At 43.4% G+C, this 23211-nt stretch overlaps 1 protein-coding gene across 8 annotated transcripts in view; it reads right to left on the minus strand.

The window, feature by feature from the left end:
* ARHGEF6 (Rac/Cdc42 guanine nucleotide exchange factor 6) overlaps nt 1-23211 on the minus strand; it is a 124586-nt gene that overhangs the window by 97211 nt on the left and 4164 nt on the right. Inside the window, exon 1 of one of the 8 annotated variants that reach the window (XM_070783565.1) lies at nt 16540-16917. The exons of 6 other annotated variants lie outside the window; for them this stretch is intronic. In XM_070783565.1, coding sequence (XP_070639666.1) covers nt 16540-16656 — 117 coding nt within the window. In that variant the 5' untranslated portion in view covers nt 16657-16917. Of the gene's footprint in view, nt 1-15236; nt 15905-16539; nt 16918-23211 lie in introns of those variants that run through there. One more of the 8 variants, XM_070783566.1, reaches the window with a different exon arrangement.

A 23211-nucleotide genomic window follows, 5' to 3' on the forward strand; every position in this document is an offset into this window, starting at 1 on the left:
TAAATACCAGGTGTTAATTCTGAACCACTGGGGATCTGCCAATATAAGCTGCACAGAAGTTAATATTTATATGGCTTTACAAATAGATCCTTTTTGGAGGAGTTTTCAGTTTCAACATGTATGCTATTTTATGACATCTTCCCTACACTGACAAAAGTAGGAAGTGCAGGAGAAGACACTCCCCCAACCATTTGGTAATCTTACTGCTACAATTTCCTGATTTACTGAGCCCTTGCTATGTGCTATGGGCTGACACCATCCATTCATTGCCCTTGATTCTCCCAGCAAGCCTGTATAATCTGGGTACAGTTATTTTCCCCATTTTATAGATAAGTAAATGGTGACTCAAAGTAAGTAGTTAAGTCACAAAGCAAGAATGTGACGGAATCAATAAAAATATACAAGAAAGTGCTCTGAGGAGCATTTTAGCCCTGTATGCATACCCGAAGTTTTATGTGTGTGTGTTAGTTGCTCAGTCACACCCCGACTCTTTGTGACCCCACGGACTGTAGCCCACCAGGCTCCTCTGTCCATGGAATTCCCCAGGCAAAAATACTGGAGTGGGTTGCCATTTGCTTTCTCCAGGGGATCTTCCTGACCCAGGGATCGAACCCAGGTTTCCTGCATCGCAGATAGCCCCCTTACCATCTGAGCCACCATGTTTTCCTGACATAAAAAGATGAGAACGAAATCTGTGAGTCTGTACATGAAAAGAAATCCCTTGCTGCTGTCAATACAAGGAGTACCTTTACCACCTGCAGCAAGCTGGTTACAACCTCTAAGACAACTTAGTTCAACTAATTGTGACAAAGAGAAACTCACCTGTATGAGAAGACTGTCTTCTGCAGGGGTTTGCCTAACTCCTGTGTTGTCTTTCTCATTTCAGGGGGTAGCCCTGACCCAGCAGGCACCTCGTCGTATTTGCCAGAAGGGGTTCAGGGCTGCACTAAGTTACTCCTGTTTGTTGGTCTGGTTCCATCGTCCATATACGTTAAGTGTTGGCTGACGGGGTGTGGGTTGGGGATCTGGCCCATGGTTACAGGACCAAGTGAAACCATTCCTCAGCATCATACTCTAAGCATCTGCGTTAACCAGTCATAGCCCCAGCCACATCCTCGTTAAGACAAGAAGCCATACCACAAACCAGTTCAGAACTAGGTGATGCCTCTAATGCCATGTGGCTTCAGTACCACTCAGTGCATTTCATTTAAAGCTAATTCAGGGTTTGAGAGGATCACAATAGACTCCATCACTCAACTATTAAAGCCTAATCAACTGCAAAGCAAGTGATTCAGTGAGACCACATGGATATAGCTTATGTTCCTGGCCCATTTAAGAAAAAAAAAAAAAAAACTTTTTTCAAATATTTTAGGAACATTCCATCTCTTCCTTGTTCTCCTTGTTCTTATTGAATAAGATCTTAAATTAACTTAGACCATCTTGAATCACATTCTCTAATCCTCACAGCTGAGCACGCTGCCTCTGTTAACCCCTGAACTTTGGAGGAAATGTCATTACATCGTGCGACAGAGCAAGCCAATCTGAGCTGCTTAGTCATATTTCACTGGGTGGCAGTGCTCCTGGCTTTGTAGACATGACCTGGGATGCTTCCACCCAGCTCCTCCTAAAAGCAGTCACCCAGTCCGCAACAAATAATCCTCTCATCTCAGAAACTGGACCCACTTCGACACTGGTATTCCACTTACTAGAATACAGGAGTTAGCATTTATACTCTGCTTGGTTTTAAATGAAAACTCTTCCAATTTGATATGGTGCAAAGCCTGCTCGCTACTTCTCTCCCTTATTTCCTTCCCTTCTCTACACTTCAGCCGTTTAGAGAACAAGGTCTGACTTATGCACGTAGCTGCAATAACATCGGTGTACTGAAAAGAGCACCGACGTGAGGGTCAGGAAACCTTGACTCTAATCCAAGATTTGTCACTGCGGGGCAGTTGTGAGGACTCAAGGAAAGCAACACTACTTTCTTTGTGTCTCTGTTTCCCATCTGGATGGTGAGAGATGTCTTTGACCAAAGGAGCGCAGTAAAAGGCCTGCTGATTCATCCTCTGAACAGGGGCTCCCAAAGGCAGCATCTTGGCTGGGTCCCCAAGGTCCAGAATCTGGTCTTCAAATCTCAAGGCTCTTGAAAATAGACTCACATTAACCACGTTCACAAAAGGCTAATACATAAAGCGAAAAGCCAATGTACTAATTTTTCAAAAAAATGAACCATTAAGAGGATTGGATCCTTCCATTTTATGGTCTACATCACTCTCTCCCAACAGAGAAATCTACATGGTAAGCCAAATTACAATCAGAAATTTGTTGGATAATACAGAATCAGAGCAAAGGGAGTCTGGAGTATCGCAGCCTAACATAATTATTACCTGTTTACAGATGATTTTTTTTTTCAAAATGTCATTTTTAAATGGCTTATTTATAAATTCTGGCTCTATCTTCCTGCCAGTGCCTCGTGGGACTCGTGTTGCAATTGGGGATGGCTTTGACCATCTATGTCCTTTTGTTTCTGTGAATTTATACAGAGTTACTTTAGATAACTAATATAGGCTTCTTGATGACTTGGACCTCATGATATCCAGAGCCAGGAAGTCCAGCTTCACAGAGCTCCTGTAAAACGAGCAAAGGTCTGAGCCTAATTGTTACTGCTCACGCCTCATCTTGAAATCCCCAAGTCCACTTCCAGATGGCTTCCTCAGCATCACTGACATCACCACATCCAACTTTATGATCTCCATTCTTCCTTGTGAGCACATGTTTACGGCAAAAACCACTTTCTCCACGACAGAAATTTATCTTCAGTTGAGTAGCAAGTGTTCAGGAAAGAAGCAAAGGAATGAGGAATGACAGGGGCATCCTGGTGGAAACAGTGCCAAGATTAAAAAGAGAAAGAGAGAGGACAATTGGCTTTGGATAATCTCACCAAAAAGAGAGTAGATGTGAAGGAAAGGAACAGACGAAATCTCTCTTATCAATAGCACTTGCCAAGCCAAGGAGGGAAGCCGAAGACCTAGAACCAGCTGCTGCCCAGCCAGATGGCCGCTGTGGCCCACCTCCCGCCCACCACCTTCCTCCTGTGCCCCTGTCACTAGAGTCATACAAGCTGCCAGTTTTGAGGGGTGGGGCGGACAGACATGGGATGCCCCAGCTGCTGGAGCATCTGTGCACCAGAGCTGGGGGTGTCCTCCCTGAGCCCCAAGTCCCCACCCCTTCAGAGAAGGCGACTTATTTCTTAGTCTTGCAGATTGGAACAAGGAACATGTTTTCCCAGAGATACAGTGTCATTCCCGCCACTTAGTCACCGTGACATCTGTAATTCAGTCACATTAGTTATTAAACAAGCCGCTGTGGGCCGGCCAGAAAACAGTCACCGTGTAGCGCCATATTTCTATGGGAAAATGTGCTGTGTTCCTTAAAATAACTTAAAAACAAACTTTTGGAAAATCCATTTTTATACTGAAAAATGCCTGAACATGGGGTCCCAAATCAACATCCTCATCCTTTATACTTCTTCCTTGTCCTTTCATGTAAGGATAAATTTAAAAAGATAAAAAACACCCTAGATATTCCAGGTACTATTTCTTTTAGAACTCCCCATGAGGAATCCAGCCATAGGTAAAAAGACCACGAGAAGAGGCTCAGAAAGTCTAAGAGCCGAGAGCTCCTGCTGGTTTAATTGTCCAGGCAGTGAAGGAGGGGACTCTCCTGTGAAGACAGGGTTCCCAAAGCCCCTGCTTTCTATGATTTAGGGTCAGAGCCTGAAAACCTAGTAGAAGCAACTGCTTTGCGACAAATTCCATGCACAGGAGAGACTAGTGTTACATGTTGTTGCTCAGTCGTTCAGTTGCACCCAACTCTTTGCAACCCCATGGACTGCAGCATGCCAAGCTTATATCAATAAATCATCACTCACTGGTGAACTGGTAAGGTGGACTATCAGAGAAACTTAAATAAGTCCCATGAAACCAGTTTTTTAAAACATCTTCATGTCTGGGCATTGGGGAAGGATGGACTGAGAGATTGGGATTAGCAGATGCAAACGATTACTTATAGAATGGATAAACAACCAGGTCCTCTCTCGTCCCCTTCTCCTCCTGCCTTCAATCTTTCCCAGCATCAGGGTCTTTTCAAATAAGTCAGTTCTTCGCATCAGGTGGCCAAAGTATTGGAGCTTCAGCTTCAGCATCAGTACTTCCAATGAATATTCAGGACTGATTTCCTTTAGAATTGACTGGTTGGATCTCCTTGCAGTCCAAGGGATTCTCAGGAGTCTTATTCAACACCACAGTTTGAAAGTATCAGTTCTTTGGCGCTCAGCCTTCTTTATGGTCCAACTCTCACATCCGTACATGACTACTGGAAAAACCGTAGCTTTGACTAGACAGACATTTGTGGGCAAAGTAATGTCTCTGCTTTTTAATATGCTGTCTAGGTTGGTCATAGCTTTCTTCCAAGGAGCAAGGGTCTTTTAATTTCATGGCTGCAGTTACCACCTGCAGTGATTTTGGAGCCCAAGAAAGCCTGTCACTGTTTCCATTGTTTGCCCATCTATTTGCCATGAAGTGACGGGACCAGATGCCATGATCTTAGTTTTTTGAATATTGAGTTTTAAGCCAGCTTTTTCAATCTCCTCTTTCACCTTCATCAAGAGGCTCTTTATTTCCTCTTCACTTTATGCCACAAGGGTGGTGTCATCTGCATATCTAAGGTTATTGATATTTCTCCCCGCAATCTTGATTCCAGCTTGTGCTTCATCTAGTCAGGCATTTTGCATGATGTACTCTGCATATAAGTTAAATAAGCAGGGTGACAATATACAGCCTTTACGAGTACAAAGCTGAGGGAGGGAGGTGGGCAATGAACACAGTAGTCCCCCCTCCAGCAGTCTCATCCACTGCCTTCCTTAAAGTCCCCCACCCTCATGCCTCTCTTTCTTCCTCCTGTCTGCATAGATGGCACATACATAAGCTCTCAGTCAACTCCAGTGTTATACTCTCTACTTATTCTGCAGGATTTAAGATTAGCCCTGGCTTTCCCATTGGAAAGCCAACTCTTAGCAGCACAGTGTCCCCCAGCCCTGGTCCAGCATTCAATACCTATGAGACACTCAATAAACCACCATTCATTGGTGGATTGGTAGGGTGGACTATCAGAAAAACTGAAATAAGCCCCATAAAGCCAGGTTTTTTAAAACATTTTCATATCTGGGTGTGGAGGAGGGACGGACTGGGAGTTTGGGATTAGCAGATGCAAACTATTACTTATAGAATGGATAAACAACCAGGTCCTACTGTATAGCACAAGAAAGTATATTTGATATCCTGGGACAAACCATAAAGGAAAAGAATATAAAAAATGTATAACTGAATCACTTTGCTGTACAGCAGCAATTAACATAACATTGTAAATCAACTACACTGCAATAGTATTAAAAAATTTTTTCATCTCTGGATCCTCAGTGTCTAGAAAAGTGTCACATAGTAGGTATTCAATAACTGTTTGATGAATTACAGTTTAGAAGCTTTCACCAATTGGTGATTAATTATAATTGAGGAAAAGGCATTGTCAAGATCACAAGTAAAGGCAAAAAGAAATATGATTAGCAAAGAAAAAGAATCCATTTCCATATGACTTTTCAGGAAACATCTGTTATCTAAACTAACACACACCTGTGCTTGTCCCCAAACTGAATCCCAGTGACTGTGAGGTGACTAAAGATGCTTCAAACTCTACGGTGATGGATTTCAGTGACTCATGTGCCCATGCAATTTCTGGCTTGTCTCGGGTGGTACAAATCTCCTCCCAAAGCACCATGATGTGGGCACTATAGAGAAGGGATGCTGGAAAGGACTGTGAGATGTTACTGTTTGGCTGGCTGGGTTATCTTTTTTTTTTTTTTTTTTTTTTGAGCAGTGTATTGTAAAACAGCTTAAAAGACAGCCACTATGAGCCACATTAACCTGTTTATCCCTTGCCTTAAAACAGAGTCCAAGTCCCAGCAGGGCACAGTGGGACATGACAAAATACAGCAAAGTAACCCAGGAGAAGGAAGAAGCAGTGACAGGCAATTGGCAAGACTACAAATCACACGCCTGAAGTCCCTCTCACACCAGCTAATCTGGGTGGGAAGGATGTTGTGCCAAAGTTTCTCCCACTTTCTTTCTTTCTTTTGAGATCACCTTCAACAATTCATTTGGCAAAGACTTTTGGCATACTGTGCTTACTTCTCTATGTGAGTTACTTTTTCAAAATTATGCCCTTTTCAGAGATGCCCATCGAGGCCTAACAGACATCAATCAGCCAATTAATGAATAAGTTAATTAATTTTCCTCCATCTGACCCCAAACAAGATCTGTGCCTAGGAAACCATCCAAACACAGGAAGGTGGGCATTCAGGAGCTCAGACATCCAAGCCAGCATGAACAGTGCTTTCTGTTAAAAGTCACATCTCTCAGCCTAAGCTAACCTTGCCTATGACTACCTACTAGATCAAGTCTGCACTCTTCAAACCAGCATTCAAAGTGCTTCTCAAGCTGGTCTCACCACTAGCAAGTGCGTCATTTCTTACCGTCACCTCTATGTATGCCCCAGAATCCTTTGCTTCCTTCACTGTGCCGCTCTCTGCTAGGCACCCTTCTCTTTATGAACAAGCTCCCTCAATCATCTGAATTGTAGCAGATCTTCGGGGCCCATCCTCCATCAGTCTCCTCCATAGGGTCTTCCTCCAACACTCTACCTTAGTACACAATGCACTTCTCTTTCCACTCTGTATTATGCTCTAGACTCTGGCAGCATGGCTACCTAGCCAGACATCCACTGCGAAACTCCATGACTATTTCCCGTACACATGCTGCCCTTTTCCACAATGCTCAGCACTTGCCACACAGACGATCCACAAACATTTGCTGACTATTCCTCTTTTCTTTCAACCTAAAATTTAAGTGGCTATTTCTTCCACCAGAAACACCTGTCCTTTGGGCCTACCTTCTCCAGAAGGAAAGACAGGGGGGGGTCATTTTTTTTCCTCATAGAACTTGTTAAATCAGGGCTCATATATTTTCCATCACATGGGAAGACAGATGTTTGTTTTTGAAGAATATGATTGAGAGAAGAAAAGAATGCTGATAAAGCATTTACCTCACCCAAAGGAAGTGCAGTTACTGCCTGGGACCACTTTGGAGAATCAAAGTTAGAGTCCTGGATATGCAAATCTCACACTTGAAATTGTAGTGAAATTGACAGAGTTTCGGTAACACAAGGAATAAGAAGTGACCTGAGGACAGGAAAGGCAGAGAAAGTCTTCCATATGACACTGTGTGACCTAATCTCTCATGTTTTTCTTTTTCTTTTTTTTTAACTTTTAAAAACATGAAACAGGTGCTCCAGCTTGGTATAAAGAAACTGAGTAATACTGACTAGGAGAGACCCAGTTTTCCTGTTAGCCTTATTTTCATCCACTAAAGAGTCACTTCAATAAATAAAGTCAGCTCTTGATAATCTACATATAGGCTGTTAGATATTCAAGCTATCTAAAATTAATTCTTAACAATTCATCCACTCATTACCCATTCAACAAATATTTACTGAACACCTGGTATATGCCAAGCACTAATGCATAAATTTGTTTTAAGATAAGAAATAAAACGGATGCTATATGAAGTCTATCAAAAAAAAAAAAGTCCCTACAAGTATATACCAACTGTCAAACATTATTTTTCATTCTGTTCTCTTTCCTTGAAGGTGATTTTTTAATCCCCAATCAAGATTTCCCCCAATTCATTCCCAAATACCAGCATATCTTCAAAGAATGCAAGCGGGTTATTTCACAGTAAAAATGCTGATTTACACTATCACAACACACATTTCTCCAAAGAAGTGGTTAAATTTCTTTGGTTAGTAAAATACTGAATTCTCTTGGTTTGCATACATTTCTCAGAAATCATTGGTAAGTAGCCCCAGTTTGCTGGAAACCTAGCCATGAAGAACAGACAAGTTATTAATACAAGACAGAATGTTCCTCAGTGTTGAGGGACTGCTTCACAGGGCCAGCTCTTCATAAAAGCTGTTCACAGCTTGACCCCTTAAAGATGCCTCTTAAAGTAATGCCTGTGCTGCCAAAGGGAGGGAAACCTGCATGTTTTGTCTAGGGTGAGACAAGCAAGTCCTTGTCACACTTTCACTCTCTGCTTTGCAAACTGCTGCACTTCATCTCACCTTAATTTAATTCTTTCTCTTCCCCATTGCCCTATTCAATCCCTCAGTTGACATGTCTGATCTCTGTAATAATATTCAAGTCCCTAAGAAAGTATAAAGCTGGGATTTTACTCTATTTCTCTAAGCAGAACTTAATTAGGAAGGTAAATCTTCTGCCAAGAAGTCAAATACAAATGACATGTGACTAGATGTCATCTGAAGCCACACAACCCTCTGTGTGGTAGGGTCCAGTTTGCCAGGGTCTGACAAAGCCAGGAGCTAATTAGACAGATGTCTGGTGTTGTAAGTCTTTCTTCCAGATGACAATAGAGGAAGTGGCAAGGTCACTGTTGAAATGTAGATAAGGAGCAGCCTTCTGGGCTGAGTGGACATACACCTCCTCTAAAAACGGAGGTAAGCAAAGGCCCTAAGCAATCAGCCAGACCTTGTACTTCCCTTTGGTGCTAACCCCAGTGTCATCACCAATGGCTCTGCCTACCTTATGCTGTGTTGGCAATGTCCTCACCTCTCAGACCGATCCTTGGGGGGTCGCCTCAGTGATAGCATACAAACAAATTAGAGTGGGGCTGGAGCAGGGGAGAACTGGCCAAGATTGTGTGGTCTTAATAAAGGCCTGTATTGTGCTCTGTTGCCCCCAGAAACAGCCTGGATTCAAATCAACATTAAAACCAAATTACAGTTGAGTTAGATTTAATTCCAACAAAATGCCTTCCTTTTGGTATTATCAGCACACATTCAATTCAATTCAGAAACTATATGTTTCCTTTTTAAGTATTATATACCATGGGGGGTTTTGTTTGTTTTTGTTTTTTGTATAGAGGCAACTGATTATTTTTCCCCCTCAACTGTGCCCAATTCAACAGGTTTATTACTTATTTCCTGGGAGCAAGGGGGAAAGCTTTTGTCAGTCATCACCAAAAACAAAAAAACATTTGTTGAATTGTTTAATTCAACTAAAACAAGAAGCAAACTGCTCTGGAGTGGATTTTTAAATTTCAAGCTATAGTAATTATAAAATGAATATCAATACCTTTGTTTTAAAAGACACACCTACTATTTTATCCAGGTAAACATGAGAAACTGAAAATATCCTTTTAAACATTCTCCTAGTTTATGCATAGACTAGAAAAGAGTGAAAAGCTTTCCTGATTTTTCAATTCCAAGAGGAATCCGTCCAAACCGTTTCTATTATTAGCACACAAAATGGTAGCTAAAGAAGTTACTGTGGTTAACAACTGAATAATTCATAGTCTCAGAAGAATTCAGTCGCTTTGTCTTCTCCAGTTCCTCTTTAGAACTGGATCCCCAAACACATTTCGCGCCCTGAGTTGTTATAAAGAAAACCATATACAAATTTCTTCTCAGAACTTAAAAATCAGCCACGCAAAGCACTAAAAACAACAGCGAGACATTAGGCTGGAGACTTAACAGGAACTTTTATAACCAGTTCATGAAACTCTTAAGATTCAGTCAGTTCAGTTCAGTTTAGTCACTCAGTCGTGTCCGACTCTTTGCAACCCCATGAATCGCAGCACGCCAGGCCTCCCTGTCCATCACCAACTCCCGGAGTTCACTCAGACTCACGTCCATCGAGTCTTAAGATTACACATACATTATCAGAAATTAGAGTTACAGCTTCCAGTTTCTGTCCCATGGCTATCACTGGGCTATAATATCACCAAAATTTAAACTGTCTTTATGCAATCTTCCAAATAAAATATGTAAACACAGTAAATATGACCTACAAATAGTTTTCAACACATTTCAACACCCTCTAATCTAAAGTCGTTATTTTCTATGATGTGAGACACTAAGAATTTCAAGTTCAGAAAAAGAAAAAAAAAACCAAAACACTTCAATTAGTGAGTGAAAGAGGTTAATAATGTTGGCAGGATAGAGTTCTGCTGTTCACCAGGAGAACAGAGGTCAAGCCCACCACCACTCTTCACCGAAAATTCCCAGAAACGTTCAACTTTGTTTTGTCTTTGGAAGAAAGATGTTAAGTATTAAAAAATATGTGGGGATTTTAACCTTCAACTTTATTTTCTAACAACTTTTTCCCAAAAACAAGCGATCTCTGCCAAATAAAGCCTAGAACTGTGAAAGAAGATGGCTGGATTTTCTCTTTCCTGGTTTACATTTCATCCTCGTCTAAATTCTCAATGGAACAAGTGTAAAACCTCAGAACCCCAGGTGACGCCATCATTCCCCGGAGGCCACAGTTTACCCTTTCCTGTCTCCAAGGGCTTTTCCATTATTTTATTATTTGTTTCTCTGCACTGGGTCTTCATTGCTGCGCAGGCTTTCTCTACTTGTGGCAATTGGGGGCGACTCTCTAGTTGCAGTGACTGGGGGCCTCTCATTGCGGTGGCTACTCTTGTGGAGCACAGACTCTAGTTGTTGAGGCCTGCGGACTTAGTTGCTCTGCAGTATATGGGATCTTCCTGCACCAGGGATTAAACCCATGTCCCCTGCATTGCAAGGTGGATTCTTAACCTCTGGACCACCAGGGAAGTCCCAAGGTTTTTTTAATGTTACAATTTCTAAAGCAAATCTTTCCATTAAGCACGATTCCCTTCTTAAATAGAGTTTGCCTAACCTGTCAACAAGAAAAAAAGTGAACCTTTTTTGGATACTGCAATGTGATCATTTGTGAACACTAGTCTACTAGGATATATTAAAATTCCAGGGACTTCTTTGATGGTTCAGTGGTTAAGAATCCACCTTCCAATGCAGGGGATGTGGATTCAATCCCTAGTCAGGGAACTAAGATCCCACATGGCCCATGCTGCAACGAAGACCCAGTGCAGCGAAAAAACTAAAATACAGCTAAATTAGGAACTAATTAGATGTTAGTGAGCGTTTACTCAGTGCCAGGCACTAGTGTGAAGTGCTTTACTTCTCTCATTTAATGCTAAGAGGTAGCTTATATCTAATAATAAGAAAGTAATATATATACCTAATATTACCTAACACTACCATGAAGAAAGGGCTTCCCTGGTGACTCAGTTGGTAAAGAATCTGCCTGTATGCAGGAGACCTGGGTTCAATCCCTGGGTTGGGAAGATCCCCTGGAGAAGGGCATATCAACCCACTCCAGTATTCTTGCCTGGAGAATCCCATGGACAGAGGAACCTGGCGGGTTACAGTCCGTAGGGTCACAATTGAGTCAGACACAATTGAGCGACTAACACTTTTCACCATGAAGGAAATTATCATATACCTCACAAGTGGCTACCTCAGGTCAGTTCAAGTCCAAAACTCAAGCTCTTAGCCTTTGCACTACTACACGACTTCTCAAGAACAAAGGTTCCCTGAGCAGGAATTAGACCTAGACCAAGGCCAAGAAAGTTAGAAATTCTGGCCACTAGACCACACAGCATGTGCTGGGTTACCTGACCCCATGCCAAAAATGCCCGGATGGTTATGTTTGGCAGTCTGCTTTTTTATAGTTTTTGTCTCCTGCTGATTTCATTGCTTCCATGTTTCACATAGATATAGACTTTCTACCATCACCAGCAAGTCTAATCTGGAGCAACCTCTCTTCTCCCTTTATCACAACTTGCCATTTAGATGCTGTTTTCCAGTTTACAAAGTGCTTCCACATACCTTATCTCATCTAATCTAATTTGCTATTTCTAATCAGTTTGGGGATGAGCAACCAGATTACCCATAATTCCAACAGGCTTCGATAAATAAAAGCAATTAGGTTCTGAGTGAGGGCTTAAGGCAGACTCCTAGGAATGAAGTGCACATGTCCAAGGACAAAGAGCGGGCATCTCTTTTGCAGCCCAGACCTTGCCTGACCACCCAGTCATTCTAGCAATCATTCATTTAATAAACATTTACTGAGCACCAGCTATGTGCCACATTCTGTCATGACTGCTGGCATTACAAGGATGATCAACCTCTAGTTCCTGCCTTTGAGAAGCCCCAAGACTAGTAGAGAGAGAAATGTGACCACAGATTACCATGCTGAGAATGGGCAGGCAGCAAAAAGGTAGCTGTGCACAAAGGATTATGGGAAAATGGATGCTAGCTGCCCAGTTCAGCAGAGATTTTCTAGACGATCCAAGGCTGATGAGGTTCTCAGCTTGGTGGCAGACTCTAGGGGTTGCTGGACGACTGAACTCTAAATAAACCAGGGAAAAAGTTCTCGACTCTGGCTACACATTAGAATCACTTGGGGAGCTTTCAAAATCAAATAATAACAAGACCACTTCGGAAAATTTGGGGGCAGCACTTACTCAGGCCAAACATACACATACCCTATGACCCAGCAGTTCCATTCCTATGTATAAACCCAGCAGAAATGTGTACCAGAAGACACACACAGGGATATTCATAGTAGCATTGTTCATAGCAACCCCAAACTGGAAACAACCCAGATGTCCATCAACAGGTGAATGGATAAAGAAAATAGGGGTCATCTACACAATGGAATACCACTAGGAATAAAAAATAGAGAACAACGAAGCACAGACTCTAGGGCGCCTGGGCTCAGTAGCTGTGGCACATGGGCTTAGTTGCCCTGCGGCATGCGGAATTTTCTCGGACCAGGGATCGAACCTGTGTCCTCTGCACTTGGCAGGCAGATTTTTAACCACTGAACCACCAGTTCCAGATGTGTTCAGTTTGTAAGGATCCAATGAACTTTTTACTCAGGACTTGTGCAGTTTCCTGAATTCATGCTGTACGTCAATATAAAGTTTACTTAAACATTAAAAAAAAGAAGAAATAGTGAGGAAGGCCTAGATCTCACTGCAGACCAATTAACCCAAAAGCCCAGTGTGGGTAGACCCCAATATTTGTATTTTTTAAAAAACACCCCTAGTGGCTCTGATGTACAGCTATGTGTGAAAACCAAGGCTAGATGTTCCCATATTCTCAATAGCTCCTTTGGGTTAACAGCCTGGCACGTGGCAAAGGGAACAAGTTCTGAAGTAAGGAACATCAGTGATTACATTCTGGCTCTGTTTTGCACTGGCAGTGTGTGGCATTTGTCTGGATCATCCCCAAACCTCAGTTTCCACCAGTGTATAATGGGCACAATATCCTCTCCCCACCTAGGACTGTTGTGAGGATGAAATGAAATAATATATTTAGAGCACCTAGCATGCAACCTAGAACACAGTATGTGCTTGAAAAATGGTAGGTACCCACCTCCTCTCCCTCCTTCATGTCTAAGTTCCTAAGTCTCAGCCCAGTGATGAGCAGATCGCTGTAGACAAACAAAACTCACACTCTCCGGTTTCTCCTCCTGAATGAGTTTCTTTGTAGACTGAAGTAATATTATACTTGGGCTAGTGACGTCAAATGAATGTCAGACATTTCTGGGCCCTGGGGGCTCACTCTGTTCAACACTGCCACCCCCAAAGATGATTGGAGAGGAAGCAGACCACAGATCAATACCAACCACAGACCCTCCTGTGGAAAGCTTTGTCCCTGACCTTACCCCTAGTAACAGCAACAGTCCTGTGAGGTGGCAAGAAAGAACAGAAAGAAACAGTAGCTTGGGAGACATACCAGCCACGATATGTACCAAATGAGACACTTTTGTATCAAATGTCATGTTGGCATAAAAACAAAGCAGAATCATGGGCTGAGAAGCAGAAGATTCGGGTGAGAGTTTTGATGACACCACCCATCAGCTGTGTGACTTTGGTTCACTAAACTTTTCTGTTTCTCTGGCCAATGAAAACAATGCCATCTCTCCTACATCCTTTACAAGGGCACAGTGAGTTTTAGATAAGATAAATAGAATGCTTTCCAAAACCTGAAGCAGCAAAGGAAGGCAAGATGAGATTTCTAGGCTGGAAATTTACTTTGTTCCAAACTCCAGTCACCAACCACCACCCTCCCTCCCCAAGACTGAGAACTCTCTGATATTAACTGCTTCAAGCACACCCAGAGACTCCACCAGCCTGAAGCTCGCTTATGTAAGAAGAGACTGCAGCACTGCCTGGCATGTAGCGTAATACTTTGCTTAAGAGAAATCCTTGGAAATGCCTCAGCTGAACTACAAGGGCAGGCCCAGGCTTTACATTTTGGAGACAGGCGCTCTCAGTCACGGAACACCAGAACTGTGGCTGGAGCAAATGATGTCATCGGAGCTCTTCTTACCATGGTCAATGTCAAAATTAAGATAGGAAGTTCAAGGACAAATCGTGGGGTTCCCAGGCAAATACAAGTTAGAAAAACAGTCTGGACCTCAGAATCTTGCTTTTAAAATTGTCTCCTCTCCTATAATGGTTTCTGGTTTATGTGAAGCTTTTCTTGACAAAAGGTACATAGTTGCATACAAAAATATATTCCCTTAGGACTCTATTTTTTCTCCCACTACACATTAAGGAGAGACAAAAAAAAAAAAAAAATCATGTGAGTCACCCCTGTATCCAAAAACAATAACAAACCAAAAATAAAACTATAAGATTTTCGAAGAGACAGATAAACTTAAAGGCTCTCCACTCTAGAGCTGAGAAACGAAATCGCTCAAATACCTGTTGGGTTCCTAAATGACTGGAAAATGAAAACTCGAAATTAACCACAGGTACGTTGGAACATCTTGTAGATACAGGACTTTCCCCATCCACAAACCATTTCTGCGACAGACCTGTGTACTCAATGCCTAAAATATCCCCAAATGTACGGATGCCGGGAATTGGGGGGGGACGGGGGGTATGTCAATTAGTATAAAAGAAAAATAGTACTGTTGACTCCTGCCCTGGTTTCAGGGAAAAGAAGGAATTGGGTCTGATGCAAACCTCGCGGCCAGAGCCGGACAACTCGCCCCTAAGTTTGGCGCGTCCCCGCTCTGCGCCCTCGGCCCCCGCCCCCGCTCCCGGCACCCAGGAGCTCAGAGCCCCGCGAGGCCCTGGCGGAGGACGGACCCCGCGGCCACGGCCCGGGGAGGAAGGGCGTCTCCTCGCCAACGAGGGTCCTTCGGCCCCACCCCAGGCCCTCGCGCGCTCCCCTTCCCCTGACCCTTCGCCCGGGCAGGTCACCTGGCTTGACGGCTGCCCGCTGGTCCTCCAGATTTTCGCTCGCTCTATCCGCGCTGCCGCCGCCTCCGGGAAGCCGCTCGCCCTCCCGAGTCACCGGGCCGGCGAGCGGGCGGCCGAGCCGGTGCCAAGGCTGCGGGAACGGTTCCACTCGGCCGGAGCTGGTACTCTGCCCTGAGCGCGGCCGCCACCAGGGCGAAACTGGAGAGCTGGGCTCGGCTCGCCGGGGCGGGGAGGGGCGACTGCAACTTTGCTCCTGGACGCGGACGAGGAGGGGGCGCCCGTCTCCAAACTCTGAGCAGCGCCCGCAACCTCTCCAGACCAGGGTTTTTTTTGTTTTTTGTTTTTAATGCTCCCCCCCCTCCTTTTTTAGCCTAAAGGGAAGCTAGATGCTGGCCCTCAAGTTCTTGTTTCCAAAGAGGCGGGGAGCGCGGGGCCGAAAGCGGGGTGCGAGAGACGCGCCCTGCTGGGTGCGCGGGCGGCGAGCCGGCCGAGGGCGCGCGGGGCGGCAACGGGCGGGCAGCGGCTGCCCTGGGAACCCGCCTTTGCGGCCGCTCCGCACCCGGCTCTCAGTACCTCGCCGGCCCCCTCCAGCCGGGAGCCAGAGCCCGGGAGGGAGAGCGGCCTGGAGGGACCGGGCCAGCGGCGGGGAAGCAGTGACCCGGACCTGGATCGCCGAAGTAGGAACTGGAAGTGACAGCGGCGCAGGGCAGAGCAGCCGCCGCCGCCGCCGCCGCCGCCCGGTAGCCGTGGCGGCAGCAGAAGCCACGGAGCAGCGGCGGCGGCGGCCACACTGCGCATGCTGCTGCCGCCGGGTTCAACCCCGAGCCCGGGGCTGCCGCCGCCTGGCCTGCCGCGGGCCTCTGCTAGAGCCTCGGGCGGGAATCCCGGCCTCACTGAGCAGCCCTGCCAGGTGGCCCGCTTCCTCCTCCAGCCCCGGACACGGCTTGGAGCCCCCAAACCCTGTGGTGAGCCGCTGAGCCACCCCAGAAGAGGAAGCGCTCTCCAGCGGCCCTCCGCACCCCTCCCTTCCCCGAACTGTCCTGGATGCCCTTCCCGGACTTCTCGAATAACAGGCCCCACACCAAACAGTCTCTTCGAGGGAGAATGGAAAGGTTCGTGAGAGAAGGCAAATATTTCCGACCTTACTTGAAGTCCAGTTTTTACCGAAAAGCAATGGAATCGGTAGATTAGGATGGCCAGAGTCATGGGTGTCATTTGATGTAACTCACGGAAATTCCAGTAGGAGTGTCAGACTGGCTCGACAGAAAGAGGAAAAAAAAAAAAAAAAAGACCAAAAACTTACCAAAATCCTCTTTAGTCTTCTCACTAGCTCAAATTGAGCGGCTAAATATACAAAGCTTTCCCCAGCGGAAACTGATGGAAATGGGCCAGTTAAAAACAGTGTCCAACAGTGAGACATTACCAATCCTTACTCCAGCCTCTTCATGTTTACAGATGAGTCAACCGAGGCTGAGAGAAGGGGACTCTGAGTTCTCAGAGAGAACGTCGCCGTTTCAGGGCCTGATACCCACTGCAGCTACTGCTTAGCTGCCTGGTCTCTGCCTCACTGCTCCAGGGAGGCTTTGCTCTCCTAGAGCCCAGATCGATTATGGGAGATTTAGCCCTTGACTCATGATCATTAGTAGAGCTGCCTTCCTTCCAGAACTGCTTCCCTGTCGAGCAGCCCCTGGGAAATGGCAAATCGTCCATCCCACAGGCCCCACTTTGGGGAGGGCACCCATGCTGTTCCAGTGACAAGGCAGATGGAGTGACTCAGGGAGACAGGAGGCAGTTACGGGTGGGGGCAAAGAAAAAGCCATACTGATACCAGCTGGTGAGAGAGAGAGAGGAGGGAGAAAGAGAGTGAAAGAAACCCTAACTGAGCTTCATATACGTTCAATGAAATCCTTCATAAACAAAACAGCTTTCTACAAAGTAGGGTTGGCCCAGGAGCAGAATAGGAGATTGTAGAGTATCCCTGGCAAAGGGTTGTTCATAAAAGCGGCAGGTGAAAAAGAAGTGCCTACTGGGGATGAGGCTGGGGGAAGCCTGGCTGAAAGAAAAACCAGAGGACTAGAGCTGGGACAAACCAGTCCTTCCTGGGGCTTAGCCAGGACCACGTAGTCAGAGAGGTACCACCCAGGCAAGTCCTAAATGATCACAAGAACTATATCTGTCCCTGACTCCCAGCAAGTTCAAAGGCAGAACAAAGACCATTGCTAGGATAGTGCTGTCAAGGGACTTATTGGTCACATTAGTGACACTCTACCTAGACATGAGGATTTTTCCATATGTTCTAGAAGATTTTCTCTTGAAGCCTGAGTGTCCTCCCTGCCTTCTCCATTCTGTAAATAAATAAGAAAGATACATTTGGTTCACAGAAATGGAAATACAAATAAACAATAACGGCGTGAGAGATGTCCAAACGCACATGGAATCATGAAATTCATATTACAGCAATAAATCAGATACCATTTGCACCCAACATTTTAGCCAACATTAATGATAATATCCAGGGCCACCAGAGACATGAGGAAGAAGGCACTTTCTACACTGTTGGTAGGATTAGAACTGCATACAGCATGTTTGTAGGGGAATTTGAGAGTATCAAATTTTAACACAGTTATTCCATTTCTATTAAGAAAGATGCTTCAAGAATAATCACAGATGTACACAAATCTCTATGTGCATATACAACATGACCCTCTGGCATTTATCCCAAGAATACAAGATTGATTTAACATATGAAAATTAATAATGTAATAAACATTGCAGTATAATAGAAGAGAAAATCAATGGTCATCTTAACAGATGCAAAAAAAAAAAAAAGCATTTGAAAAAATCTGGCACCCTTTCATGATAAAAAATACTCAAAAAACTAGGAATGGAATGGAACTCCTTTAATCTGATAAAGAGCATCTATGAAAACCCACAACTACCATTATGCTTAATGGTGAAAGATCAATTGTATTTCTATGCAATGAACAACCCAAATGTGAAATTAAGGAAACAACTATTCCATTTGCAATAGTATCAAAAGAAATAAAATACTTTGGAATAAATTGAATCAAGGACGTACAAGGCGTGTACACTGAAAATTACAAAACATTGTTGAATGAAATTTTAAAGACCTAAATCAATGGAAAGACATCCTGTGTTTATGGATCAGAAGACTTAATGTTGTTCAGATGGCAGTATTCCCCAAAGCAATATACAGACTGAATACAATCCTTATTAAAAATTCCAGTTTGCCTTTTTGCAGAAATGCACAGGCTGATCCTGATCCATATGCACACACAAGAGATCCAGAATAGCCAAAATTATTTTGAAAATGAAGAACAAAGTTGGAGGACTCATGCTTTCTGATTTGAAAACTTACCACTCAGCTACATTAATCAATTCAGTGGGGGAAAGAATCATCTACAGAAAGCAAGGGAATTCCAGGAAAACATGTACTTCTGTTTCATTGACAACACTAAAGTCTTTGACTGTGTGGATCACAACAAACTGTGGAAAATTCTTTAAGAGAGGGAATACCAGACCACCTTACCTGCCTCCTCAGAAATCTGTATGTAGGTCAAGAAGCAACAGTTAGAACATTACATGGAATAATGGACTGGTTCCAAATTGGGAAAGGGGTGTGACAATGCTGTATATTGTCACTCCGTTTTTTTAACTTATATGCAGACTATATTATGTGAAATGCCAGGCTAGATGAAGCACAAGCTGGAATCAAGATTGCCGGGAGAAATATGAACAACCTCAGATATGTAGATGATACCACTCTAATAGCAGAAAGTGAAGAGAAACTAAAGAGCTTCTTGATGATAGTGAAAGAAGAGAGTGAAAAAGCTGGCTTAAAGCTCAACATTCAAAAAACCAAGATCATGGCATCTGGCCCCCTCACTTCATGGCAAATAGATGGGAAAAAAGTGAAAACAATGACAGATTTTATCTTCTTGGACTCCAGAATCACTGTGGACGGTGACTGCAGCCATGAAATTAGAAGATGCTCCTTGCAAGGAAAGCTATGACAAATCTAGACAGCATATTAAAAAGCAAAAGCATCACTTTGCCAACAACGGTCTGTCTAGTCAAAGCTATGGTTTTTTCAGTATTCATGTGAGAGTTGGACCATAAAGAAAGCTGAGCACTGAAAAATTGATGCCTTTGAATTGCGGTGCTGGAGAAGACCCTTGAGAGTTCCTTGGAGTGCAAGATCAAACCAGTCAATCCTAAAGAAAATCAACCCTGAATATTCATTGGAAGGACTGATGCTGAAGCTCCAATACTTTTGCCACCTGATGCAAAGAGCCAACTCATTGGAAAATACCCTGATGCTGGGAAAGGTTGAAGGCAAAAGGACAAGAGGGCAGCAGAGGATGAGATGGTTGGTTATATACCATCACTGATCAATGGACAGTAATCTGAGCAAATTCTGGGAGATAGTGAAGGACAGGGAAGCCTGGCATGCTGCAGTCCATGGGGTCACAAAGAGTCAGACATGACTGAACAACAACAACAAACCATCAAAAATACCAACGTGACATTTTTCACAGAACTAGAACAAATAATTCAAAAATTTGTATGGAAACACAAAAGACCCCAGAGAGCCAAAACAATCTTGAGACAGAAGAACAGAGCTGGAGGAATCACACTCTGTGACTTCAGGCTATGCTACAAAGCTACAGCAATCAAAACAGTATGGTACTAGCACAAAAGCAGATACATTGATCAGTAGAACAGAATAGAGAGCCCAGAAATAAACCCACTCACTTACAGTCAATTAATCTATGACAAAGGAAGCAAGAATATACAATGGAGAAAAGATAGTCTCTTTAATAAGTGGTGCTGGGAAAAGTGGAGAAGGCAATGGCACCCCACTCCAGTACTCTTGCCTGGAAAAATGCCATGGACGGAGGAGCCTGGTGGGCTGCAGTCCATGGGGTCGCTAGGAGTCGGACATGACTGAGCGACTTCACTTTCACTTTTCACTTTCATGCATTGGAGAAGGAAATGGCAACCCACTCCAGTGTTCTTGACTGGAGACTCCCAGGGACAGGGGAGCCTGGTGGGCTGCTGTCTATGGGGTCGCACAGAGTCGGACACAACTGAAGTGACTTAGCAGCAGCAGCTGGGAAAAGTGGACAGCACATGTGAAAGAATGAAATTAGAACATTCTCTAACACTATACACAAAACTAAACTCAAATGGATTAAAGACCAGATACTATAAAACTCCTAGAGGAAAACATAGACAGATTATTCTTGGACATAAATCACAGCAATATTTTTTGATCCATCTCCTAAAGCAAAGGAAATTTAAAAAATAAACAAATGGCACCTACAACTTAAAGTTTTTGTACAGCAAAGGAAACTATTGACAAAATGAAAAGACAATCTACTAAATGGGAGAAAATATTTGCAAATGCTGACTAATAAGAGGTTAATATCCAACATATATAAACAGCTCATGCAACTCAACATCAAAAAAACAACCCAATTTTTTAAATGGGCAGAAGACCTGAATAGATATTTTTCCAAAGAGGTAATGCAGATGGCCAACAGGCACATGAAAAGATGCTCAGCATTGCTAATCATCAAGGAAGTGCAAATCAAAACCACAATGAGGTATCACCTCACACCTGTCAGAATGCCTTGAAAAAGAACACAAATAACAAATTTGGGAGGGTATTGAGAAAAAGGAACCCTCCTACACTGTCGATGGAAATGTAAATTGGTGCAACCACTGTGGAAAACAGTATGGAGGTTTCTCAAAAAACTAAGAATAGAACTACCATATGCCCCAGCAATTTCACTCCTGGGTGTAACACCAATTCAAAAGATACATGCACCTCAATGTTCATAGCAGCATTATCTACAATTTCCAAGGTATAAAAGCAATCTAAGTGTCTATCAACAGGTGAATGGATAAAGACAATGTGGTGTGTGTGTGTGTGTGTGTGTGTGTGTGTGTGTTATGGCTGGAATACTACTCAGCCATAAAAAAGAACTAAATAATGCCAATTTATCCCAACATGGATGGACACTTGGATGGCATTATGCTAAGTGAAACAAGTCAGAGAAAGACAAGTACTGTATGATATCATTTATATGTGGAATCTAAAAAATACAACAAATTAGTGACTAAAACAAACAAAAAAGGCAGACTCACAGATATGGAAAACAAACTGCCTGAGGGGAGAGGGAAGGAGGAAGAAGGCAACATAGGGATAAGGGAATAAAAGGGGTTATTATGGGACTATATGAAATCATATGTGTGAAACTTTTGAAAATTAGAAAGCACTATAGAATTTTAAGAATTTTTCGTGTAATAAAAATTAATTTTTAGGGACTTCCCTGGTGGTCCAGTGGTTAGGATTCCTCACTTCCACTGGTGGGGGCCCAGGTTTGATCCCTGATTGGGGACCTAACATCCCACAAGCCACACAACACAGCCAATAATAATAACAATTTTAATTAAATTAAAAAGAAAGAAAATGGGGAAATATTTTTAAGAAGATACTATCAAAGTCTGGGAGGCACTTCAGAAGCATCCTTGTCTCCCAGGTGTCTCAGCGTACTTCCCTGGTGAGTTGCTAGTGGCGTGAGCCTCTAGCGACCCTAGGATACCAGAGCCACATGAGAACACAAAGATGGAGGTCACTTGCAGAGACCAGCTGGCCACTTAGAGGGTCAGAAGGCAGCAGCCCTTTCATGTGGTCACCGTGCCCCACAGTCAACACTCAAATTGTCAATGTACTGCTGCATCTCTGCTTTCATTTTTCTAGATTTCCAAACTGACCGTTCCCAGCTGGCACTCTTTCTGTATATAAATAATAGTGTGTCCTTGGCAACAATCAAGCCCTGCTCTTTTTGCTTTTTAAACATTAACAGTTTCATAGTGTCAACAAAAAAAAGTATTAAGTATGCCCTAAGGGGAAGGCTACCCACTCCAGTATTCTGGCCTGGAGAATTCCATGGACTGTATGGGAACGCAGAGTAGGACACAACTGAGCAACTTTCACTTCACTTCACTTCAGACTAGGCACTGTGCTAGGTACTTTAGATCTAAGAGATACTCTATCTAAAGTGACAAGATACAGAAACAATTTAAATGTTCATCAATGGATGAATGGATTTCAAGAAAAGATGTGGTATATACACACAATGGACTGTTTTTCAGCCATGCAAAAGGAGGATATTCTGGCATTTGCAAAAACAGGGATGGACTTTTGAGCACATTATGCTAAATGAGATAAGTCAAAGAAAAATACTGTATGGTCTCACTTATACATGGAATCTTAAAAAATCAAACATAAAAAAAGAGCCGTTACCAGGGGGTGGGGGCTGAGGGATGAAAACTGACATTGTTTAAGCTTACCAACCTACAATGAGTAGTAAATACACCATAGTGGTCTAATGTCCACTATAGGGAACACAGACAACAATATTGTACTTAGGTGATGTGATAAATATAGCTACAATGGCAATGATATTACAAAATATAAATGCATCAAGGTAACACATTGTACACCTTAAATTTACACCATATTGTACGTCAAATACTTTCAATTTTTAAAATAATGTTTTTAAATTTGCAAATATTTGTGTTTAAGTCTATCTCCTAGCTACCTTGGGAACTTGAGACTGAATGGTCAGTATTTTTGGCTGCTGGGTGCACCCTCGCTCAGCTTTCAATCTCATTCCTCATGTATTGATTTTATTAATCTTCCCTCAGGGTTCTAGGAGTGCCTCAGTATGACTGCTGTGCACCCCTTTCAGGCATAATTTTGTGTGCAACACTACCTGTAATAATGGTATGAGTGAACAGCTATTATGCATGCTTTATGTGCAATGACATATGAAGTGCTTTAGATGCATTATTTCATTTGATCTTTAAAAGAATCCAATGCAGGGACTTCCCTGGCCGTCCAGTGATTAAGACTCCCTGCTTCCACTGCAGGGGGCAAGGG

The sequence above is a fragment of the Bos indicus genome, chromosome X (assembly GCF_029378745.1).
Source record: "Bos indicus isolate NIAB-ARS_2022 breed Sahiwal x Tharparkar chromosome X, NIAB-ARS_B.indTharparkar_mat_pri_1.0, whole genome shotgun sequence".
Classification (NCBI taxonomy): Eukaryota; Metazoa; Chordata; class Mammalia; order Artiodactyla; family Bovidae; genus Bos; species Bos indicus.